Raw genomic sequence first — 22,867 nt, 5'->3', positions numbered from 1 at the left:
TTTTTTTTTTTAAATAAAAATCTAAATTGACAACTAGCAAGAAGCCAGAAGTAAGATACCAGACATCACCTGTATCTTCTGTCTAATTGCAGTGATGTGAAGCTAGGGACACAATGGAAATCTGTGGAGGCTGCTGTTTTCCTGCATTGAGATGTGAGCTTGAAGAATGTATATGACGTGCTCAGAACTAACAGAAAGCACAAACTTAACACAAAGCTTTAAGAGCTCCTCTAGGATTTTAAAGACACAACTCTATTCTGAACAACTGATAATCAGAAGAAAAACAAAAATGAAGTTTGAGGTGACGTGTATTCCTATACACTGCCATTACTCCAAAAATGCACAGGTAAGCAGAACATTGAACCTGGTCTCCCAAAGTGTCCATCTACTGATGGACAGGCAGCTGAATATGAGCCAGCAGTGTGCCCAGGTGACCAAGAAGGCCAATAGCATCCTGGCATGTATCAGGAATGGTGTGGTGAGCAGGACTAGGGAAATAATCCTGCCCCTGTACTCATCATTGGTGAGGCTTCACCTCGAGTACTGTGTTCAGTTTTGGGCACCTCAGTACAGAAAGGGCATTGAGGTGATGGAGCAGGGACAAAGAAGGGCAACAAGGCTTGTGAAGGGCTTGGAGAACATGCCCTGTAAGGATCGACTGAAATAAAGTTTAGGCATCTGGATGAGGAGCTACAATATATGGTTTAGTAGCTTGTGGTAGCAATGATAATGGGACGACAGTTGGACTGATCTTACAGGTCCTTTCCAACCTCATTATTCTTGTGATTCTGTGAACTGGAGCTGTTTAGTCTGGGGAAGAGGGCCTGGGGAGACCTTATTGCTCTCTTCAAATACCTGAAAGGTGCTTACAGTGAGAGCAGGGTTGGTCTCTTCTCACTGGTGACAACTGACAGGACGAGGGGAAATGGCCTCAAGTTGCGCCAAGGTAAGTTTAGACTGGATATCAGGAAAAATGCCTTTACAGAAAAGGTTGTTCAGCACTGAAATAGGTTTCCAAGGGAGGTGGTTGAGTCACCATCCCTGGATGTGTTTAAAAACTGTTTGGATGTGGTGCTCAGGGACATGATTTAGCGGAGCGTTGTTAGTTAGGGTAGTATGATTAGATTGTGGTTGGACTTGATCATCTTTAAGGTCTTTTCTAACCCGAGAAATGATTCTATGATTCTATGAAAATCTTATACATATACTGAAAAAGTTGATCTATTTTATCAAGAATACTATTAATTATATACTCACATTGACTAGAAAAGAGCAAAACTTTTAATTGGTTTCGTAGAAACATCAGTGGATCTAAACATATAGCAGAAGTATCTGTCCCTTAAATCAAAGCTACAGAGGGGAGTGTGTTCAGTTCTCCATACTAATGGAGAAAGTATGCCTGAAGAGCACTTCCTGCTAACAGAAAGAATGACTACTGAAAAGAGTGGTCTAAAATAAGGATGAGTAAGTAATTTTAAGACTGAACAATTACAGGTCTATTGCACTGAGTTAGGTATCTTGCTGTGGTAAGGTACTTACTTCTCATTATGGATGGCCTACTTAATGACTTTTTTTTAATTATTGCTTTTAATTTAGTACTGGCTTAAGTGCTATCCATCAAATAATCTGCACTCCCAGATGGCAGTCCTGGACTGAAAATGGGCTATAACTGAAAGCTGGTTTCCTAACAGCACTTGCTGATAGTTTTGGTAGGAAATGAATTCATATTTTTGTTTTAAACAATTGCATTTATGCAATTAGGTACTTATATTTCTTTATAACACTCCTGAAATTCAAAATTACTGAGTTGGCAAGTCTTAGAGGGAATCTGATAAATGTTTATAAATATTTAAAGGGAGGTAGGAGGCAAATGAATGAGGCCAGTCTCATTGGCATTTAGCAAGAGGACAAGGAGCAATGGCCTAGAACTCGGACATAAGAAGTTCCATACTAACACACATAAGAATTTCTAGATGGTAAGGATGATAGAGCACAGGAACAAGTTGCCCAGAGAGGCTGCAGAGTCTCATGGTCTCATAGTCTTGTGCGGGTTGGAAGGGACCTTAGAGATCATTGAGTCCAACTCCTGGGATTTGAGCCTCCTGTGTAGCAGAGCAGCACTTCTACCACTCCTAAGGAGATATTCAAGACCTGTCTGGACATCTATCTGTGTGACCTGTTGTAGGGTACCTGCTTTAGCAGGGGCTTAGACTCGACAATTTCTTGAGGTCCTTTCCAACCCCTGTGATTATGTATGGTTCTGTATGGTTTCTTATGAGAGAGAACAGTGAAAAAGGTGACAATTAATTCTCACCGCATGATACAGTGGTGTTCAAAGGTCAACACAGGACAGTGTCAGACATATCCCAAACTACTTCAGTAAAAAACGCTGAAAGTATTTAGGGTAAAACAGGCTTTTCAGCGTGCACAGCCTGGCCATCACCACGACTGTTCGCTTGACTCTTTAGATCAGATCTGCGGTCGTGATAGCAGTGTTAATGAAGACACCCTACCTGCTCGGAGGCACATTTGGTTTTATGTATATTAGCAGGGAGTGAGTGGTGTTCAAATCGTGCTGCGAGCGCACTCGGAGAAGTTGGCGGCTCTGAGAACCCCTCGGATCGAGCAGCCCCGGCCAAGAAACAACCCTCGGCCCCGCGGCGGGGAGGGCGGCGGCCCGGCCCGGCCCGCCCCGTGCTGCTTAGCCCCGCCGCTCCCGCCTGCTCCCCGCGGCACATGACCCGCCATGGAGACGCGCTGCCGCTGCCCAGAAGTTTGGAGCCGGGGGAGCGAACGGAGGGGACGGCGACAGCGAGCGCCCAGCCGCGGGCGGCTCAGCGGGGAGGCGGGCGGGCAGGTGAGGAGCGAGGCGGCGGAGCGCGGCCGGGCTGCATGACGGGCTGACGGGCTGACGGGCGGTGTGTGCGGTGTGTGCGGTGTGTGCGGTGTGTGCGGTGTGTGCGGTGTGCGGTGTGTGCTGCTCCAGGCTGCGGCGAGGATCCCGCGGCTGGACGGGACGGGGTTGGTCGGGCGGGCCGGCAACTTCGGCGCAAGGGGCGGTGCCAGGAACCGGGGTACATCTGTGAGGGTGCAGAGGGGGCCGGGGCGGACGGAGCCGTGGGGCCGGAGGGACGGCGGAGGCGTCGGGCGAGGCCGAGCACGGGGCGGGTCGCCGGGCGTCCCCTCTCTGCTCGCACAGCCCGCTGAAGGCGATGTTGGTTTTGTGCCGCGATGGTTCGTTTCCTTCGCACTCGGCTCTCGAGACACTTGATTGAGAGGTCGGGGCTGACCGTGAAGCCGAAGGGGCCGCGTGGGTTGTCGGTGGCAGATGGTGACTGGCGCTTCCCCCAAACAGCGCGCAGTGAACCTGCCTCACGGACCTCAGGTATCGCTGGTACGGGAGCCCAGCAGCACGCTTGGTCTCTGTCTCAGATGGAGGCAACATTTGGAGGAAGTGGGGGTGGTGAGGTGCCCCGGGGACAGGAACCAAAGCATCAGAAGGTCCCTCATCTCTAGGCTGGCCCCACTGCCACCACCAAGAACATCTCTGCAGCTTTGTTGTGTTTTCCATCCAGGAGAGTGTGGGCTGCTGCTGGCAGCTACAGGATGAAGTCGCCTCCCTGCTGCATGTCTCTTAATTCCCAAGCGTCCCTGGAGGAACAAGGGAATAGCACATCGCTGGGCTCCCTGGACTGCAGTGTTTTCTCCAGCGAAGAGGAGCAGGGACCCCTGCTGCAGAAGGTCGTTCCTTCCTTGGACTGCTTTACGATCAATGTGGGAGGCAGCCGCTTTGTGATGTCCCAGCAAACTTTGTCTTGCTACCCCGACACTCGTCTCGGCAAACTGGCTGTGGTGGTCTCTGCTGCCCGGGACGTGGCCTCTGGCCTCCTTGAGCTCTGTGATGATGCTAACCTGGTGGAGAATGAGTATTTCTTTGACCGGAGCTCACAGGCATTTCACTACATCCTGAACTACTACCAGACAGGGAGGCTGCACGTGATGGAGCAGCTGTGTGCACTCTCCTTCCTGCAGGAGATCCAGTACTGGGGCTTGGATGAGCTCAGCATCGACTCCTGCTGCAGAGATCGGTGAGCTGTGGGAAAACACAGAGCAGGAGCGTGGGCTGAGTGAGCTCAGCACTGGCTGGTGTTCAGGGACAGTCAGGTGAGAGATCCAACAGTAGGGCAGAGAAGGTAGCACAGAAGAAATATCCTCAAAGCTGGGCAAATCCAGAAGTGTATCCTACTCTGGAGGTAGATGGAAGTGGGAAATGGGACAAAGAGGTGTGTTGAGTGAGATCACTGCTTACCTTTGCTGTGAGGGACAGGTTGGCAGTGGAGGCAAGATAGTAAGAGCCTGGCATGAGCAGAATATAGGTTTTTCTGCATCAGTTTCAGACTGGCCCTGGAAGTTCAAAGCGGAAAGTGGCAGTGCTGGAGTTAGAATGGGCTGTCAAAGCAAAGATGTACATTCAGTGTCATTCAGATCGCAGTTTTATCCTAGCTGAGGGGTATCATTTGTGGAGTCAGGAGAGTCTGGAGCTTCACTGCCCAGTACTTTCTGCACAGTTGCAAGCAGGAGAGGCAGAAGGTGGGAGCGGTCACTGCTGTGCTGAGGGTGGGTGGCACAGCTGCAGGAGAAGCCCTGGGGGGAAGCATGGAATATGGATGTAGCAGCTTACAGGGAGGGGGCAGCAGCAGGGGGAACATGGCTTGTTGGAGACAAATTGTGACAGGCAGTTTAGGTACAAAGTGGGTTTTGACTGGCCACCCCCAGGATGTTTCTGTTAATTCTATTTGCACCTACTTTATCTACCATATTAGCATTACCGGTTTGTCTGTAGTATAAAGAGTACAACTGCTGTTGATCAAACTGGTTATGTAAAAATTATTGGAAACAATCAAGCGAATCCATCCTGCCTCACCTCTCCCACCCTCCAAAAAAAAGCTTCAGTTATCCTATCCTTACATGGATATAGCTGCCTCTGAGACAGCTGTATCCTAGTTTTCATCCCATTCTTCATTTGGTAGTAGTTATAACTGAAAGTTCCTAATTCTTTGGTGGTACAAGAAGCTACTGACCTCTTGGGCATATGCAAGAGTAACACAGGCATGAGATGAAGGCAAAATTGCGTAGCCCCTTAATTTAAGTCTTGATATCTACAGCTGTCAGGAAATACAGATATAAAGGAAAATAATTTTTACAGTGTAATTTGAGAATGTTGTTTCATGAAATAGTTCTGTAAATACACTAACATAACACTCAGCTATGCATTTACAGTCAATAAGTTTCAATCAGCAAAGATACATGCTTTGTTGTGTGACAGCCCATATGTTTAATGCAAGATAGCCTGGGTCATCTGAGCATGTATTGATCAGAACTTCATACATGAATTGCAAAGCTTTTATTATGTCTTCCCTTCTAGCACTGCAGATACACACCAATGTAATAAAACTGCAATATAATTAATAAAACTGCAATAAAATTGAGGACAGTGGAGAAACAGAGGGTCTGAATTGCTTATAAGAATGCACACTAGACATGGAACTAGTCCTACTGTAGGCAATGTGATCCACATAAGTAGCACATTATATGAATAAAATTACTGTGTACATACAAACTGCCACTGCTGTGACGTGGCTAAGTAGGAATATCAGGTCAAAGGAAACATGCTGTAGGGTCTCAGTTAATAAAGTCCTTCACAACACACTTGACATCAAGGTTTTCTAATTTCTGATAAGGTATACTTTAATGTGTGTTCTTAGGCCTTTTCTGGTAGAGGATAAGAAAAACATACGCATATTGGTATTAAAAATGTTTTTGTTGGGGGATTCCTGGGCAGGTACTTCAGGAGGAAGGAGCTGAGTGAAGCCTTAGACATCAAGAAAGATGCTGAAGAACTGGATGCTCAAGATGAGGAAGAGGACTTTTCTGGTACCCTCTGTCCCAATGTCAGACAGAAACTTTGGGAAGTTTTGGAAAAGCCTGGTTCCTCTGCAGCAGCGAGGACTTTTGGCACTTTATCCATGGCTTTTGTTGTTGTGTCCATTGCCAACATGGCTTTGATTTCAGTAGAGCTAAGCTGGCTGGCACCGCCACTACTGGATGCCCTTGAGTACCTGTGCATTGCATGGTTCACTGTGGAGTTTGTTCTGAGGTTCCTGTGTACACGGGATCGATGTCGCTTTCTGAGGAGTGTGGCAAACATCATAGACCTCCTTGCTATTTTGCCATTCTACATCACACTTCTGGTAGAGAGTCTGTGTGGTGGGGAGAGCTCCCAGGAACTGGAAAATGTGGGGCGTATTGTCCAAGTGCTGAGACTACTCAGAGCGCTGCGGATGTTGAAGCTGGGAAGACATTCAACAGGTACTTCAGCCATGGCAGTGGTAGTTGTTAATTTTACTACCAATAAACTGTCCTCATTTTGTGTGCATTTCTGTCTTTTATGTACATTGTAATGTTAGTTGTGATGGCTTGTGAAACTCTTACTTTTGGACATTGATAACAATGTCGGGAGATTTCTTCAGTAAATTCTAGTTCTTCATAAAGCCAGTACATTTCGGTTGCATAGAACATTTACAAAAGCAGGCCCCAAAGCTGCATGCTGTAAGCCCTCCACCAGTCATTCACAACATCGCATATTTTTTCAAACATTTTTATTTGAGTTAGGAAGAAACAGAAGTGACCCACGCTTTTATATTATCAGAGGCTCGCTGATGGCAGTTCATAATTATCTGTCATCATTTGTTACACTTAAAAAAGTTTTATGCAAATAAATGGATCATGATTTTGCTCACTTCGCCCATCCTGAAAACAATGAGGTTCTGTTGGATAGAGAATGTTTCAATAAAACTGTTTAATGTGAATCATACTGGGCAGTGGGTTGATGGGCTCTCTGACCATGTCGAACATGTTGGAATCTGTGTGATATGTGGAGCACAGCTAGGGCACTGAATTGGCATTAAGTTCAGCACAGAGTGGCAATGTCAGGTTCAGCCAGCGTTCTAATGTGATGCCCTTCATGTCCAAGCACTCCTGATGAAGTCCTTCCAGAATTTCCTGCCTTGAAGCAGCAATGGTTTGCTTCATTTTTGGAGAGCCATCTCCACCTTCTTCATGAACTGGCCCTATTTCAGTGGGCATTTTAGCAACAGGATGTGTCTTTATTTTTGTCACTGAAGAGCAGTGAATCTTCGTACCGGTAGCAGTGATTAACTTTAATACTGTTGAGCATAATCATAGTGGTTTGGGATTATGCCTACCCGGATGTGTAACTGTCCCTTGGAATGCAGTTGAGAGGAAGCTGCTAATGATTCAGTCTGTCAGTGAGTTTGCTGTGCTTCAGTATAATTTTTACAGTTTTTGTTCTATGCAAGGAAGCCTACTGCCCACTTCCAATTACATGAATGTGAATGCGTTCCTCCCTTGTTCTGTTTTGAGAATAAGAAAATGATTTTGTCACATTAAGGCACTTTGGTGCTAAAGACAAGATTATGATCCAAAAGTATGTTAATTCTAGTTAGAAACTTTCCAGAGTTTCCACTTCACTTTCTGTAACTTTTCTGTTCACATTCTGTAACTTTACTGTTACAGAATGAATGCACAAAACACAATTCGGAGGCTCTGTCAGCTATAAAGTAAGTTTCAGGTGCCTGTGTAGTAATTGTTAACTTCAGCTGTATTCAGTGTTTCAGTGCTTTCAGAGGTGATCTAAACCCTACATGTCCAACCTGCTGCTTTTATGCTTTTGTTTCCCTCTTTTTTTTCTTTTTTTTTCTTTTTTGTTGTTGTTTTAATAAAAAGCATATTTAAAGAAGCTTTGTTGCTTATATATGTTAACTGTATTATATATTATGTATGTAGCCTAAGACAACACCTCTTCACTTCTAGGCAAGCCAAAAGGTTGGACACCCATGGTCTAAACGTTTCTGCCTAAAGTTAAAGGTTAAATTCATTAAAATGTTACTATCGTTTATTTCCCAATATTGTATTACTAATGTTAAGAGCTTAATCATTCATTTGCCATGTTTAGTAGAAAGGAATTAATTTTATCTCAATACAGTCGTCTGCTCTGAAAGTGAGCTGCCATCTTTCTTCTGCAATCAAATTACCAATTTCAGTATGCAAGAAGTGACATACATCACTATTGAAGCCATTCAGATCAGCATTATTGCCACTGTGCTTGTTTCTTTGATAGCTGGGAATTACTAGTTACTTAGTTGCACAACAGTAAATCAGCTTTGGCATTTTTCTGTGTAATTTAAATGTAGAAGGCCGTGAATTTGATTTTCTGTCAGAAGATGTGTGGTTGCTAAGGCAAAACATAACTCTAATAAACCAAGACAAAAAAATAGATTAGTGGATCTGAAGTGTAACTTCTGACCAGTAGAGGTTTGTAGTGGAAGAGAGTTGTGCTGACATGGTTCTGAACACACTTCTGGCCATAGCAGCTAATAGAAGATAAACATTCTAAGTACAGTACACAGATACGATCCTCGCACAAACGTGGGCAGTGCTGATAAATCTCAGAGTGTAGGAGTAGCACTCAAACACCTCTCTTGCATTAGGCAGCTTAAAACTGCCTCCCAGTGAGGGTTCTGTGACTCTTGTACTCTCAGATCAGGTGAAACTTCATACACTGCTCACCTGTTTTGTGTGGCAAAAGGAGTGCAAGATCACAGGAAAAGATGCAAAAATCTGTGGCTGCCAGGAGCAACTCCTCTGTCACCAGGGCAGGATGGTCAAAGTCATGAGTTATGGTCACCGTGTGGAAACATAGAAAAGCTGAGATCCCAGCGGCAGAGGTTCTGCTATCAAGGGCAGAAATGAGTTAGGAAAAATCTAAGTTCTTCTTTCCTCCATTTTTAGAGAAACGGCAGATTAGCCTTTTTGTGGGGAAGGGAAAGAAAAATGGAAGAATCCTTTGAATGCTGAACTCAGGAGATGGATTTAATGCATAGAAACACTTGGGCCATGCTAGAGTGAGTGTTAAATTGTGCAAAGTGCTATACCTTGTCAAAGAAAATTGATCAATTAGTAGTATGTCTACCAGAAAATGTATAGCTACAGGATGAGATGACTTCTGAGATAATGAAGGTACAGATTTGAGTGGGTTAGGAATGAATAAGAATTGAACCTTCAGTTTTCACATTTTCTGATGCTTCTCAGCTGTTGGCTTCCTTCTGTGGCCATGTTTAGTCTGAGGCTTTGCTGGTCCTCCTCTAGGAAGCACTTAGAAATTTACTCCTTGAGAAGCAGGATATGAGCATCTGATGGCAATGGGCATGTTTGAGAGAAGGCTGTAGCATGTCAGGATGAGATGCTGCTGGATTCATGAGAAAGCAAAACTTCAGCACTTCCTGAGTTCAGTGCCAAAAATTTACGATGATATAAAAAATGCTGTGTGTAAACTGAGTCTCCTGATTATCAGCTTACATTATCAAGTTCCTTTGTGCAGCAAAGAGGTGGAACTTGTGATGCATGGCAAAAATGTCTCTCTTGCTTGCTGCTGGTTCGAAGGCTGGAGCAGTTTGCATGCCCCAAACACACAGACTGTTGCAGCAGCCCAGCACCTTCCAGCATGAGTAACCAAGCTGTTATAGCTGCTGGCTGGGAGCTCTCATAAGACTTGCAGAGGTGTCTCTGATGGAACAGCTCAAGTTTGGCTGTATGCTGGGGCTGGATAAATCATATTTAAAAGTTAAAGTAAAGCAGAAAACATAATCCTGAGTACACCAACTGAATCCCATTTGGAATGAACTGTGGATTCCAATAAGTTGTCTGATTCATAGATTCATAGATTCATCTAAAAACATCTCCTGACTTCTTCTGAATGCACGAAGTGATGGAGAACCACCACTGCTGTGATCTCAGTGATCATGGGCCATCAATACAAATATTTACTTTGATTAAAAAAATAAAATAAAAATAAAAAATAAAAAATAAGGGTCAGTCATTGTTTTTTATTTTTTTAATTTTTTTTTTAATTTTTATTTTTATTTCCTTTGAGTTTAACAAGTTAAAGAGTACAGTAGTTATTACTTTACGATAATTAAGATAACTCTTTAATACCTGGTTTTGATAACCAAGGCAGCTTGAGTTCTGTTGTGGTGTTTTTTTACCACAGAATCATTTTTATTATAGTCTTTTATTTTAGCATCATTGTTTTATATGAGGATAATAGAATAATTTTAAAAGAACTTTCCAGACTCCTTAATAGTAAGAATAATTGACCATTAAAAAACTATTTTGCTGAAGGTGTCGTCCATGTGATGCAGAGAGTTAGCAGTCCTTGTTTATGCTTATTTCAATCTGATTTAAGAAAGTTGTGCTGTTGCTTTGTTGTTTTGTTTTCTTCTTTTAAAACCAGTATTCCTGGGATCCATTGTAAAGGGCAAACCTGGATTTTACAGTCTTTACTTATGTCACGGAGACTTTTAAATTGGTGTACCTACTTCCTAGGTCACCTGAAAGGATTTATTCTTCTACCTTGTTCAGTATGAAATTTTACATGGTAATTGAGTATAATAACTTCCTTGGAAGATGAGAGCTAGATCTGTGTCCTTGCAATTGTCCCTTGCTTTTGCACTGCTATCTTAGTATAGTTTCAACAACTGGACAGAGTCGTATTAATAGAAAAAAAGATGAGTCTGATATATCTTATTTCCCCTTTATGTTACATAATTAACCTGTATCACTTACAATAAACATTCTAACTAACAGACTTTCATAACAGCAATATAAAACCCAGATATGGGCAAATCCTTAACTGTAGCTAGCAGAAGAAAACTTTGAAGAAGGAAACATTCCCTACAAAATAGCCTGTTCTTCCGCTGTTTGCTGAACATAAATGAAAACTTTAAATCTCATTAGATCTAAAGGGAAAAAGAAACGGAGCCAAAAGCAAAAGGAAATTTTAACTTATTTTATTTTGAGATCATGGAAGGAAAGCAAATCAAATTCTTTGTTACTTCAATGAGCATATGAAGGCTGCAAGCAGAAGCAGCAAACTTCTATGCAAATGTTGTTTTAGTTACATGTCTACTCTCATGAGTACACTCTTACATGAAAAGTTATTGATAAGCACTGTGGGTTTTTTTTTTTCACTTATTAAGGAAAACATATAGCATGTTTTAAGAAGAATATTAACAGTCCAAAATCAGCTGTGATTCAAAACATAATTTCAGTCTCCCATGTTTTTCAACCAGTTTGGTACCCTGTTATCTTCTTTTGTTTATGAGCAACATTTATCCATTGCAGTATTATTGGATTTACTTTCCTGCTTGCTTTGTCAGGCAGCCTGGCCTTCAGGCAGCAGCTCTAAAAGGAATGAGGGGCATTATGGAGTGCAATCTGCTGCACATAAATTCCCTGTTCGACCCATAGGCAATGGTGAATTAGCAGGAGTACTTGTTTGCTTTGGGAAGCTTTGCTGTCTCCAGTTTTGACACAAGCACAGCTGCTGCTGGACTACTGTATTTGTTTTGATCTCTCCAGATAAAGATGTTGATAGACTGTGAGGGGGAAGAAGGGTCAGAGGGAGGTGATGAGAACTATAAAGGTTTGTAAACAGTGCTTAGCAAAGAAAATGTACTGTGTTGCAGCATTTGTGGCACGGACTCAGATGTGAACGATCCAAATCATTTATTACAAGTTCTCACATCCCTTATATACCTTCACAAGTTGTTATTTTCTAACTTTCCCATCCGCCCTTACAACTTTCCCAAACACCTTTACATGTCAACAAAGCATTCTACAAAACACTTTTCAACTGTCCATGCAGGCACATATCCAGTCAGAGCTGTGAGACTCTTCTTCTCCTTGCAGAGGTGTCCTCGGTTCTCATGCTGTTTATCTTGCTCCACAGCTGCTGCTCTGAACAGCTTTTCTTGTATTCCCACACTGTGTGACAGAATTAGGCTCAGAGTACCCACCTGGGAACATGAATTTGACAACAGGGTGCTCTTTTGTCCAAGAGATTAATATGATAATGGCTGGAAAACAGGCACATTCCAATTGAACGTAGGAAGCAGATGTTTTTAGCAGTTTTAAATGGCTATTTAGGTAACTTAATAAAAACTGTGGTAGACTCTTCATTATGGCCAATTACTAAATCAAGACTGGTTAGTTTTTCTAAATCGTATGTAGTTCAAATGATAAACAGTAAGCAGAATTTATATGCTCTGTATAAAGGAAAGTGAGAGGATGTTAGTGTTTCAGTCTCATAGTCTCATAGTCTCATAGTCTCATAGTCTCATAGTCTCATAGTCTCATAGTCTCATAGTCTCATAGTCTTGTGCGGGTTGAAAGGGACTTTAGAGATCATCGAGTCCAACCCCCAGGATTCGAGCCTCCTGTGTAGCGGTACTTCTACCACTTGCGCCACAGGGGATTCGAACCCGAGCCCCGGTGTTGCAACACGGCATTCCTACCACTGCGCCACCGGGGCACAGTCTAACATCTAAGTCTAACATCTTAATCTGTTTCTTTTTAAATCATATTCTTGCAGTAGTTTTGCTTGTAGGAACTGCAGCCCTTTTTCATAAGCCATGTTCATTAACAGCCAAAACAAAGGCATAAAACATCAGCTTTCAAATACAGTGTTTCACGAATCACTGAAGGGAACTGCACAAATCAACCTACTGACTGCATTTCTTGTTTTTTCAGGGTTGCGGTCCCTTGGAATGACAATTGCACAGTGCTACGAGGAGGTTGGCCTGCTGCTGCTTTTCCTTTCTGTAGGAATCTCTATATTTTCCACGGTGGAGTATTTTGTTGAGCAAGGTGTGCCAGGTACAACTTTCACAAGCGTACCTGGCGCTTGGTGGTGGGCAACAACATCCATGACAACTGTTGGTTATGGTGACATTAGACCAGATACTACTATTGGTAAGGTAGTGGCCTTCATGTGTATACTGTCAGGAATACTAGTTTTGGCTTTGCCAATAGCTATCATAAATGACCGGTTTTCTGCCTGTTACTTTACGCTGAAGATAAAAGAAGCTGCTCTTCGGCAGCGGGAAGCTTTAAAGAGACTCATGAAGAACTCATCCAGTGACTCAAATATCAATGTTAATTTGCGAGACATATATGCACGCAGTGTCATGGATATGCTACGGCTGAAAAGCAGAGAGCGAGCTAGCACAAGGAGCAGTGGAGGAGATGACTTTTGGTTTTGACTTTTAAGTAATTTAGCCTTGTATAGCAAATAGACTACTTTAAAAATGTGGCATTAAAAATCTGTTTTTTAATCATTCAACACATAATGTATTGCTTTTCCACCTGAAGCTTTAGTTGCTTGTACAGAATGATGTAGCCGGTGTAAGCAAAAGGCTCTGAGGGTGCCCAGAAACATATTCCCAGAACTGGTTCTTGGTAGGTGAGAGAGAAAATAATGGGTACATCACAGTAAAACAGTGTTACAAACACTTGTACGTGAATCTTATGTTCTTGCTTATGTACAGTATTAAAATCTAGTTGAAATTGCTATGGTGTTTTGAATTTTAAAGACCCACAAGATTTGTATTTGAAATAAAAAATAAAAGGTAAATACATTAGGAAAATCAGAAGAAGTAAATGGTTACCAGATAGATACATGGAGGGTATCAGGAGATTATAGATGGAAAGTATTAAGCAGATCAAAGATCTGCAGCCAACTGTAAAACAGTCTTGAGTTGGGTGCCATAACTTCAGGCACCCTCTGCAGTTGCTGCAGAAGTTAGAGGAGACAATAAAGCTTTTGCTGCGGTCATTTAGAAACTTACTTTGAAACATGCCTTCTCCTTGTGTTTTGATTCTCTTAACTTATTTGTGCAGCTAAGCAGATTTTGTGCTTAAGTAAAGTCACCAGTGGATACCAGAAGAAACAGAAATGGTAAACAAGTTACTCATTTCTCTACCTCCTGTTAAAATCAGGAAGTATTCCAGTAAATGAGCCAGAGGTAAAAGAAATGATTATAATCTCGTAATAGGTTAGATCAAAAATCACAAACGTCTCATTTCATTTTTTCGGCAATGTAAGCACAAACATTATTTATATTTGGCATTAATTCAACATACTGCCTGAAAGCAGGCTTCTATTAGCTGTGGATTATTTAATTTGATCAAGTACTTATGTGTTTAGGAGGCTTAGACTTTCTTTCTTTGAGTATATGTGAATAGGTGAAAACCCTGCTTTTAATAAATACTTAATAACTCTTGTTTAGATGCAAGAATGTGTTTTCCTCCCATTGCCTGTAAATACAATGCAGATGGCAGATTTTTCAAAGCTACAACCTTGAAGCAAACTTAACAAAAATTCAGCTCCTGATTTGTCAGTTGATATCAACTAGCGTTTGGGTTTGGGATGAGTGTGGTATGCGCAGCAGCCATCAGGGGCATGAGAAAACTTAGAAAGTGTAAGATACCAGTGCCCTACCAATAAAAGTCTTGTTCTGAAAATTTGGAAATCAGGCTTACCATCTGTGTCACACAGAGATCAAACAATATTGTCACAGTGTTTCTTTCTGCCCTGATATTCTATGAGTACATGACGAAACTCCCATCGATGTCCAGGAGACACAATTAATTCTACAGGGAAAGGCTTGATGCAGCCCACTCTAAGTTAATTCATAGCTCCTTGGAGCAGGAAGTCCCTGAGCTGCACAAATTGTACAGGCTGTTTCTCATTCAAAAGTCATTCTAATTATAGAGAATTAGGAAGAAGCTTTTATTGTGGGAAGACTGTTTTGTAATGTCTTTTGTGCTTTCTTGTACAGTATCTGATCTCTGTTTGAGAAAGGAAATGCAGTTAAATAGATGACTGATTCTCTTCAGGGAATGGCTGCTTTTATTACATCCTGTGTTTGTTGTGAAGGACTCAAAAGAAGGAGAGAAATGTTCTGGGATGTATCAGTTGATTCAATCCTTTCACCAGGTCTGAAAGTAAAATTTCTTAGAAATGCCCCTGTGGAAATGTGGCTGAGACTTTATCCAGTAGCCACTTCAACTTATATTTTCAGAACTCTTGATTTTAAATTCAAGGTCTCCAAAGAAATAAAGTGTTTGTCAATCATGTTGTTTATTCAGCAAGACTATTCAGTAATGTTACCTGTTTGCAGATCAAGATTGTTTCTGATTTCATGTCTTACATATGGGACCAGAGCGTTCATACTGAACCACAAACACTACAGGGCATTACAACTCTAAAACATGAAACTACGCCATTTCCCTACCAGTACAGATTTGAAAAACAGCTCTGTCATCACTAAGGCACCAAACTAAGGATGTTACTGTGCAATCTTTTGAATATTATGCTGAAGATAAGTAAGAAACTACCTCTGCTCCTCACATCTGTTCTGTCATTTCCATCACATAGTAGCCTTGGCAGAAAGGATAATGAGTCAGAACATAAATAATATTTTGCCTTTCTTCTTTGAACACAAAATACTTCTAAAAACTGCAATCAAAGCATGTAACTGCAGCACTTAATCCAGCCTGCTCTAACCCTGGTTCACTAGTTCAGGAAATGATACTAGTTAAAAAACAGTGGTATAGGCTATAGTGCAGACTAACAATCTGAAAAGTCTTGTGTATTTCTTTGTAGATGCTTAGAAGCAGCACTTAGCACCCACCAGAACCTTTTACACGTCACTAATATTTTTCTTTGTTCTCACTTTAAAGAAGGCCACCAGCCTTCTGGGCTGCATCAGGCAAAGCACTACCAGCAGGTTGAGGGAGGTGGTCCTTACCCAGCTGGTAAGACACAGTTGGTGCAGAGTCCCATACAGAAGAGACATACTTGACAGAGTTCGGCAAAACACTGGAGTGCCACACTGTTGAGTCTGACACTTCAGGGAACCCTCGTGGGATGGACTGGGTGATTTATAACCTCTGGGAATAAATTATAGAAGGGTACTTATAAATCTCCATTTACTAACATTTTACAACTGTGTAATATTGTGATTTACTTTTTATGTTATGGATATTGATCCTAAATGCACAGTTCACTGAATGTTGGTTAAGTAAGTGTTGTTAGTAAGTCAATAAACCACTTAAATCTCTATTTGATATAAACTACATAAGATGAGCAGTTTTAAGATGAGCTGGACAGGAGTTCTGCTGGCCAGCTCTGAGTTTGAGGTCACCATGTGGCAGATCTGGCAAATCAGGTTGAACACAAAAAGGAGCACACAGGAGAAAGTTGTGATGTCTTTTACATGTAATGCCCATTTATTTTTGTTTCCTGACATTCAAAATCTATAAATTCTCACCTTGATACTGTCCTGATAATGAGTAACATTTTTCTCATTTTCTAAGCATTGTCTTTGCAAACCTCCTCTGAGGTATATATGTACACAAACAATTCATTTGAAAAACATTTTTGCTGGGATGCCCCCCATCTAAAATGCATTAAAGCAGTTGTTCCTGATGCAACTCATACCTGTGAGTATGAGTTACTGTTGTCACAGAGCCTCACTGTACAGCAGCAAGGGCAGAACAGCATATTCCTTGGTCTCACCTCAGCAGATGAGGTCTCTGGGGCTCTGGGCTTTTCAACATGTCATTCATTGAAGCGGAATGTTGGAGTCAAAAATCTCTCTAGAACTGAGGTGCATTTTTCTAGTTTAACCTCTAGTAAATTTAATTTTCCAAGTTTTGAATGTTTTAACCAGCCCCATAATTGTTACAGTTTTGACTTTAATGCCACAACACACATTTCATAAGAATTTGATGAGGCGTGTAATCTTGGTGTAAATGGTGAGTCTGGCCTGATGAGCAGCAGTAATTAAGGGCATTCCATCAGTAAAAGCTGAATAACTTATTTATAATTAACTTCTTGTTGATATATGAAAAAGTCTTTTCTGATAAAGTTGACCTTGGTATGTATGATGGGCAATTCTTCTAGTTGTTTTACCTGATTAAAACTATGCACAAGTGCATACTGCAATATAACAAAAACGTGCTACTGCAAACAGCCTCCCTAAGTGGTATCGTACTCCTTAAAAATCAAAGCAAAATCTCTAAAAGTACGGGATTTCCTCTACCTACTGCTAATTTTGTACAGCTTTTAGTAAGACTAAATCTGCTGGTAAGTCCAGTAGTATTGCTGTGAGGTCGTGTAACTAACACATTCATTTCACTTGAATGTGTGAGAAAGGCAGTTGTCTTTCCAAACTGCACAGCGGAGATGATAGGTCCTAGGAAACAGATAAAGTGTGGACGACTCTTTTCATTGCCTAATGTATGAACTAGTTTACAAGGAAAGCTGAGAATAACATTCATAAAAATCTATTGTGATTTTTACCAAGAGCAAGTACAACAAATTGACTTCTGCGGTCATTTTTTCAACACAGCTGAAAAAGACAACTGGCTTTAAAATAGTTAAGAGATAGCTAATGAGGTCATTCTTTACAGCAAGCACTGTGCTAAAGATTCCTAAACTGTAGCTCAGAGCCTGGGGTATGAAACATATTATGCAATCCAACAGTGTTGAATTACAGAAAAAATATTCAGAGATGAATGTGTATCTGCTTAAGAACTGCTGACCACTGAAGCAGCATTCATAAGCTAAGACCTCTTTTATCCTAAATTAACAGCAGCATTACTTTATGGACTTCAGTACATGCTATCAGAAACTGATGGAGTAACAGGCTCCATGGGATTTCTCCATGGCCTTTGAGACTTGTGGGATGCTGCGGTGATAAATGCTGTTCTTACTGAAGCCCAAACAGAAAGATTAAACCCTTATTAATGCTCAGTATATAAGAAGAAAATTAATGAAAGTAGAGCAGGAAAGAGCAAATTAATTCAAACTTAAATTAAAATTAATTTTAAAGAAGTTGAAATACTTCAGCTGAGATTTACCAGTGACTTTTTGTGACGGACTATGTATTTTACCTCTTATGTCTTCTCATGAGAAATGAAGTACACGTGGTTCAGTGCAGAGGAAGAAATTATTTTCAGCTCATTAACTGACACGCATCATTTGTCCACACCACAAATTAGATAACATTAATTATTCGTACCTCATCCTAGTCATTCAGCACTATGTATCAGGCATGCCTTCCCCTCAAACTATGCTTAGGGCTTCATATTTGCATTTTTCTTTTGTAGACAATTTAAAAAACAAAAAGCCACCTTGTTGTAAGAAATAAACTTCATCTTAAAGGAATGAGATCAGATTGATTCTATTTCCAGTCCTTGCTATTTGTTGTTTCTGCTGTTATTCCTCATATAACCCTCCCATCTTCTCTTCCTGGCAGGAGTTGCTGAAAAACAGATGGAAGAATTGCCAATCACAGCCTTTCACTGTCAAAATGTAGATAAACCTACCCCATAAACCTGTGGTCTGATTTCTTATATTAGAAACAAAATCCAAGTCAAGAGAAACAAGTGTGATATTTCACTCACAGCAACGGGGACAGCATTGATTAGGAATCAACAGAAATCTAGTTTTCCAAATTACTGGAAGCTTTTGTGCTCACAGCTAGTCAAAGCATACCTGCCATGAAACGTCTATTTGCATCAGTAAGAAGTCAGACTTCAGTAACAAGTTAAAAATAAAAATAAATAAATAAAAGATTCTGAGAAAATACGTGTCTGCTTGATTCAGGTGGTTAATATAAGTACTGCAGTATCAGTACTGCAAATGAGCCTGAGAGGCAAGGTCCTACAGTGCAAGTTGTGCAGATAAGAATGCAGCCGTTTCTTAAAGAACCCTCCATCCAAATGTATAGAACAAACCAAATGCTGTATTCAACTTGGCAGTGTAAAGGAGCAAAGCTTTACCAAAAAGCCTTCATAGAGGTTTGTTGCAGAAACAATGTGACAAGTTCAGCATGGCAAATTTATTGATTCAGTGGAATTATACCAGGATGAGTTTGCTCACTTTCCAGCCAGAACTCTCTGTAAGAGGCTTTATTGTCTGGTTGGGCCACAACAGGGACCAAAACCAATATTGAAATTGTGGTCTATGTTATGCAGGCCACCTCCTACATATGGAGATAAGCCCAGTTTACTTCTGCCAGCCATCACAATGGAAATACTGGCAGCCAGAGCTAACAAAATGCCACTGGCCATCATCATAATATGGGGGCTGTGTTCTACTGCAAATTTTCCCATCAGCTGTCCAGCAGGGGACTTGATTTGAACAGATGTGATGACACATAGGCCAAAATAAAATGGAAGATGAAAGCTCTTGTCCTCACCAATCACTAAGACACCAATATGGTTTGGAGCTAGAGCATTTCACTATCAATTATGGAATGTTCTTCCAGCTTAGCACTAGAGCAAGCAAAATTTTCTGTAAAAAAGAGGAAGGGTGTCATCTATTTGGTACCCTTCTGTGTCAAAAGTATCTGTTTGGCAATTTAGTACGTCAGAAATCATTGCTTGCATTCCCTATCACATACATCCTTACGTATTACAGACTTTTCTTCAACTGGTGGATTGAGAGGGTTTCATTTCTTCATATTGTGCTTCCATTCACATTATCTTTTTCAGTTTCTTAATATTGGCTGCACCATTCCTGTCTGCCTTTATCATAAATCTCAGATCAGAATACATTAGCCAGTTAGTCACAGTCCTTTAGATGATTCATGCTGGAATGTTGTCGTCTGGTGCATGCGCTGTCCTGATGAAATTGCTAGCAAGTGCTACTAGAAACAAGAAGGAGATCACAGCACAGGTGCAATTATAGGAGAGAAAGCTGCACAACTGCATGTTCCTGAAGCAGTAGTTGCTGCATAGAACACAGTGTGCTGTGGCTTCTTCCTGGCACCCTGCAACCCAAAATCAGTCTGTGAAGCGAAACCCAGCAGTTTTTAAAGGAGTCCAGTGAAGTGCAACCCTCAAGGCACATAAGCAGAAAGAGCTCCTCTGTACATCCTGTGCTCCCTCTCTAATTTGTCTACTGCTAGCATTTATCCCATCCAGACCCTCAAAACTGGCCTCAAATACGCCAGTTGTTTGAGGACTCAGTAGGCAGCAGCAGGTCATCTGCACCTGAGAGGGGGTGCTTCATGCCCCTGAGCTCATCCAGGGAACATTCTTACATTTGATTGTGCTCAGTGATAGAGCATTATTCTCACATTCAGTACAGCATTCTTTGCACGTTCTATTTTAGCCACCACACTATGCTTTTTCTAGAGAGTTTCATTTCCTCACCTAACCTCTGTGTGTAGAGGTGTTCAATTAGCAAGGCAAAATATAATTTGTTAATTAAGGAGAAGATTTTAGCAAAGTAAAGACAATTAGGAATCCATGTAAGACTGGAAAGCTGATAATACATGATAGTTTGCTAAATGAAAAAGTAATTATAAGACAAAACTATAAAGGTTTGAATTAAAATTTAAACCGAGATCAAAAAATAAAAAGACAGAAAAGTCAAGAACTGATAAAAGGTACAAAACAAACTCAAAATATGGGATCTTGTTTTACATAACAAAGTGTTTCTAAATGCCTTGCATTTAGCCACTGTGTGGGGCTTGGAAGTATCTCATGTAGTATCCCAGCTTAAAATCTGTCCTTGAGTGAGGGAGAAAATCTTATTGCTGGATACATATTTTTCTTTTGGAAACTGGACAATGACATCAGCAGAATGGCTGATGTTGGCAGGGACTCCTTGGTCGTAGAATTATCAGGGTTGGAAAATGATGACCTCTAAGGTCATCTAGTCATCAAACTGCCACCAATATTGCCCACTAAACCCCATCCCTAAGTACCATATCTACACATTTCTTGAACATGTCCAGGGATGGTGACTCTGTCACCTCCATCTTGCCCAATCTCTGCTCCAGCAGGGACACCCAGAGCTGGGGACCCAAGCCCACATCTAGGCAGCTTCTGAAGTTTTCCAAGCAAGGGATTCCACAGCCTCTGGGCAACCTGTGCTAGTGCTCCAGTATCCACACAGCACCAAGCTGCTTATTGGTGTTCAGAGGAAGCTTCCTGTGCTCCAGCTCATGCCCTTTCTCTCCTGTGCATGGTACCACCTAAAAGATCCTGACCCCATCCTCTTCACACACTCCTTTTTATGCATGTGGAATCTATTGTTTCTCACATGAGCATAAGACAATATAAGACAGACAGAGAAGACGAAGTAACCATAAGAGAATAGCAGTTAATTTTCTCCATTGGTCTCACTCATCTCCAGTAAGCAAACAAGGATGGCAGCATGTGAAATTAATCTCCCATGCTTATTCAAGCTACACAAAAATTGACAGGCATATTCTTGTCCTTCCAAGAAGGGTACTAGCAGCATCCAGCACTGGCATTCAGAGTATCTTTGGAGAAGTACTTAACTTCTGCAAATAGCCTGAATGTACTGGCTAGCAGGATGGTTAGTAGGAAGGTAGATTTGACATTGTTCACCCTCCTTCTTCACCTTCCTGTCCCGTAGGAGGTATGAGCAGCGATGCCACTTTCCATCTGACTGAAATTTGACTTTGTTTATCTTGACTTTTTTATTTTTTAACTTGGGATTGGTTTTTCTTCTTTACGCAGAAAGGCCGTGCTGGAGACTTTACACAGATATATACCTAATTTTTGGACTGTGTGCACAAAACTGTACAGGATTTCATAAACAAGCAATTAAAAGCTGCTTGAAAACCTATTCATCTGCCAGAAGGATTTAATCTTGACTGCGGTATTCATGTGATTCTATCACTACAGCAACCAAGCCTGTAAACAATACTTCTGGTCATGGATAACATATCAATAGCATAGTTTAGCAACTAGAAATAAAAGCCTGTCAGACTTGTTCTTTCCTGACACTGTAGGCTTCGTGATGCAAATGATCTTTCAATTGCTTTGTTCTAATTGGAGAAAGTTATCTTGCAATGCTCCTTCTGGTCATCAGGGCCGCTTCTTCTTTATATTTCATTACTACGTTCTGACCTGTTATCCATGCATACCTGCTAGCATGATGACAACAATATATTAATGCATATGGATACTAGTCCTTGTAAGTAAGACAAATTATCATTTAATTCTGTACCTACAAATTAAGATCAATCTTTTGAGCTTCCCATGGAATGCTTCTAGGGAATTGTGCAAAACCCTGGTAATATAATGTAGTACAGAAGGATTTAACTCACCTTGAAAACAAGGTAAATCTAAAGAGATGATCTTTGTAGAACAAGTTTACTAAATCTGAAATAAGATTCCTAATCTCTGTTTTATTACATAAAAGAAAGACTTGTATCAGCATTGTCTCCTGATGATACTGATATCCCTGAGGCAGCTAAGTAGCACCAATGAAAAAGAATCAGGAAGGCCTTTTAAAAGTTTGAAGTCTAATTTGCTGCCTTAAAACTCTCAGCAGAACTCCTAGCATAGGTGAATTATATTGCAACAAGGAGTGTTTAATCATTTAATCTAACTTCAGATATGCGCAGTGTAGAAAACTGTGCAGTGAAACAGATCATCTTGATGACACTTTGGAGTCATTTAATTTAAAAGAGAACATCTCAAATAAAATTGCCAATTGTTCTCCATTGGCTGAAGGGACCTTCAGAATGACTACTTAGGCACAGAAACACATTAAAACTCAAAATGATGGAGAGCTGAATCATTCCTCTTGAGCCCTTTTTGGTGCCAGCAAGTTTACTCTTTATGTGTTCAACAAACATTTCAGGAAATTTCTTCACTCTGGATCCTGATGGGACTACTTTGAATCAATCTAACTGGGCTGATGTTGGAAAATTAGGCTCAAATCGGGTGATGGTCCTCTCTAGGAAGATTTGATGAATCAAAAATAATCATCAGAATTGATAATTTCTCCTTCTTTCAGTCAGTGAGTCAGTTGAAAATGCTTTTTAGCATTCCTTAATGCCCCCGTCTGTTATGAGAAGTAAAGCCAAGAATGAAATGCCTAAATTTTGGT

At 41.1% G+C, this 22,867-nt stretch overlaps 1 protein-coding gene across 2 annotated transcripts; it reads left to right on the top strand.

The window, feature by feature from the left end:
• The first annotated feature begins 2,512 nt into the window (after positions 1 to 2,512).
• Positions 2,513 to 16,258, top strand: KCNV1 (potassium voltage-gated channel modifier subfamily V member 1). Of its 2 annotated transcripts, XM_015856169.2 has the most exons (4): positions 2,513 to 2,857; positions 3,576 to 4,088; positions 5,843 to 6,369; positions 12,670 to 16,258. In XM_015856169.2, exons 2-4 carry the CDS (start codon positions 3,607 to 3,609, stop codon positions 13,179 to 13,181), a joined length of 1,521 nt encoding a protein of 506 aa, XP_015711655.1. In that variant the 5' UTR covers positions 2,513 to 2,857; positions 3,576 to 3,606; the 3' UTR covers positions 13,182 to 16,258. The 2 variants fall into 2 exon arrangements, with proteins under 2 accessions (XP_015711655.1, XP_032298773.1); XM_032442882.1 differs by lacking the exon at positions 2,513 to 2,857 and having other exon boundaries at positions 3,214 to 4,088.
• Positions 16,259 to 22,867: the final 6,609 nt, after the last annotated feature.

This window comes from Coturnix japonica, chromosome 2, assembly GCF_001577835.2.
Source record: "Coturnix japonica isolate 7356 chromosome 2, Coturnix japonica 2.1, whole genome shotgun sequence".
Classification (NCBI taxonomy): Eukaryota; Metazoa; Chordata; class Aves; order Galliformes; family Phasianidae; genus Coturnix; species Coturnix japonica.
This window is presented reverse-complemented; position numbering and strand designations above follow the sequence as displayed.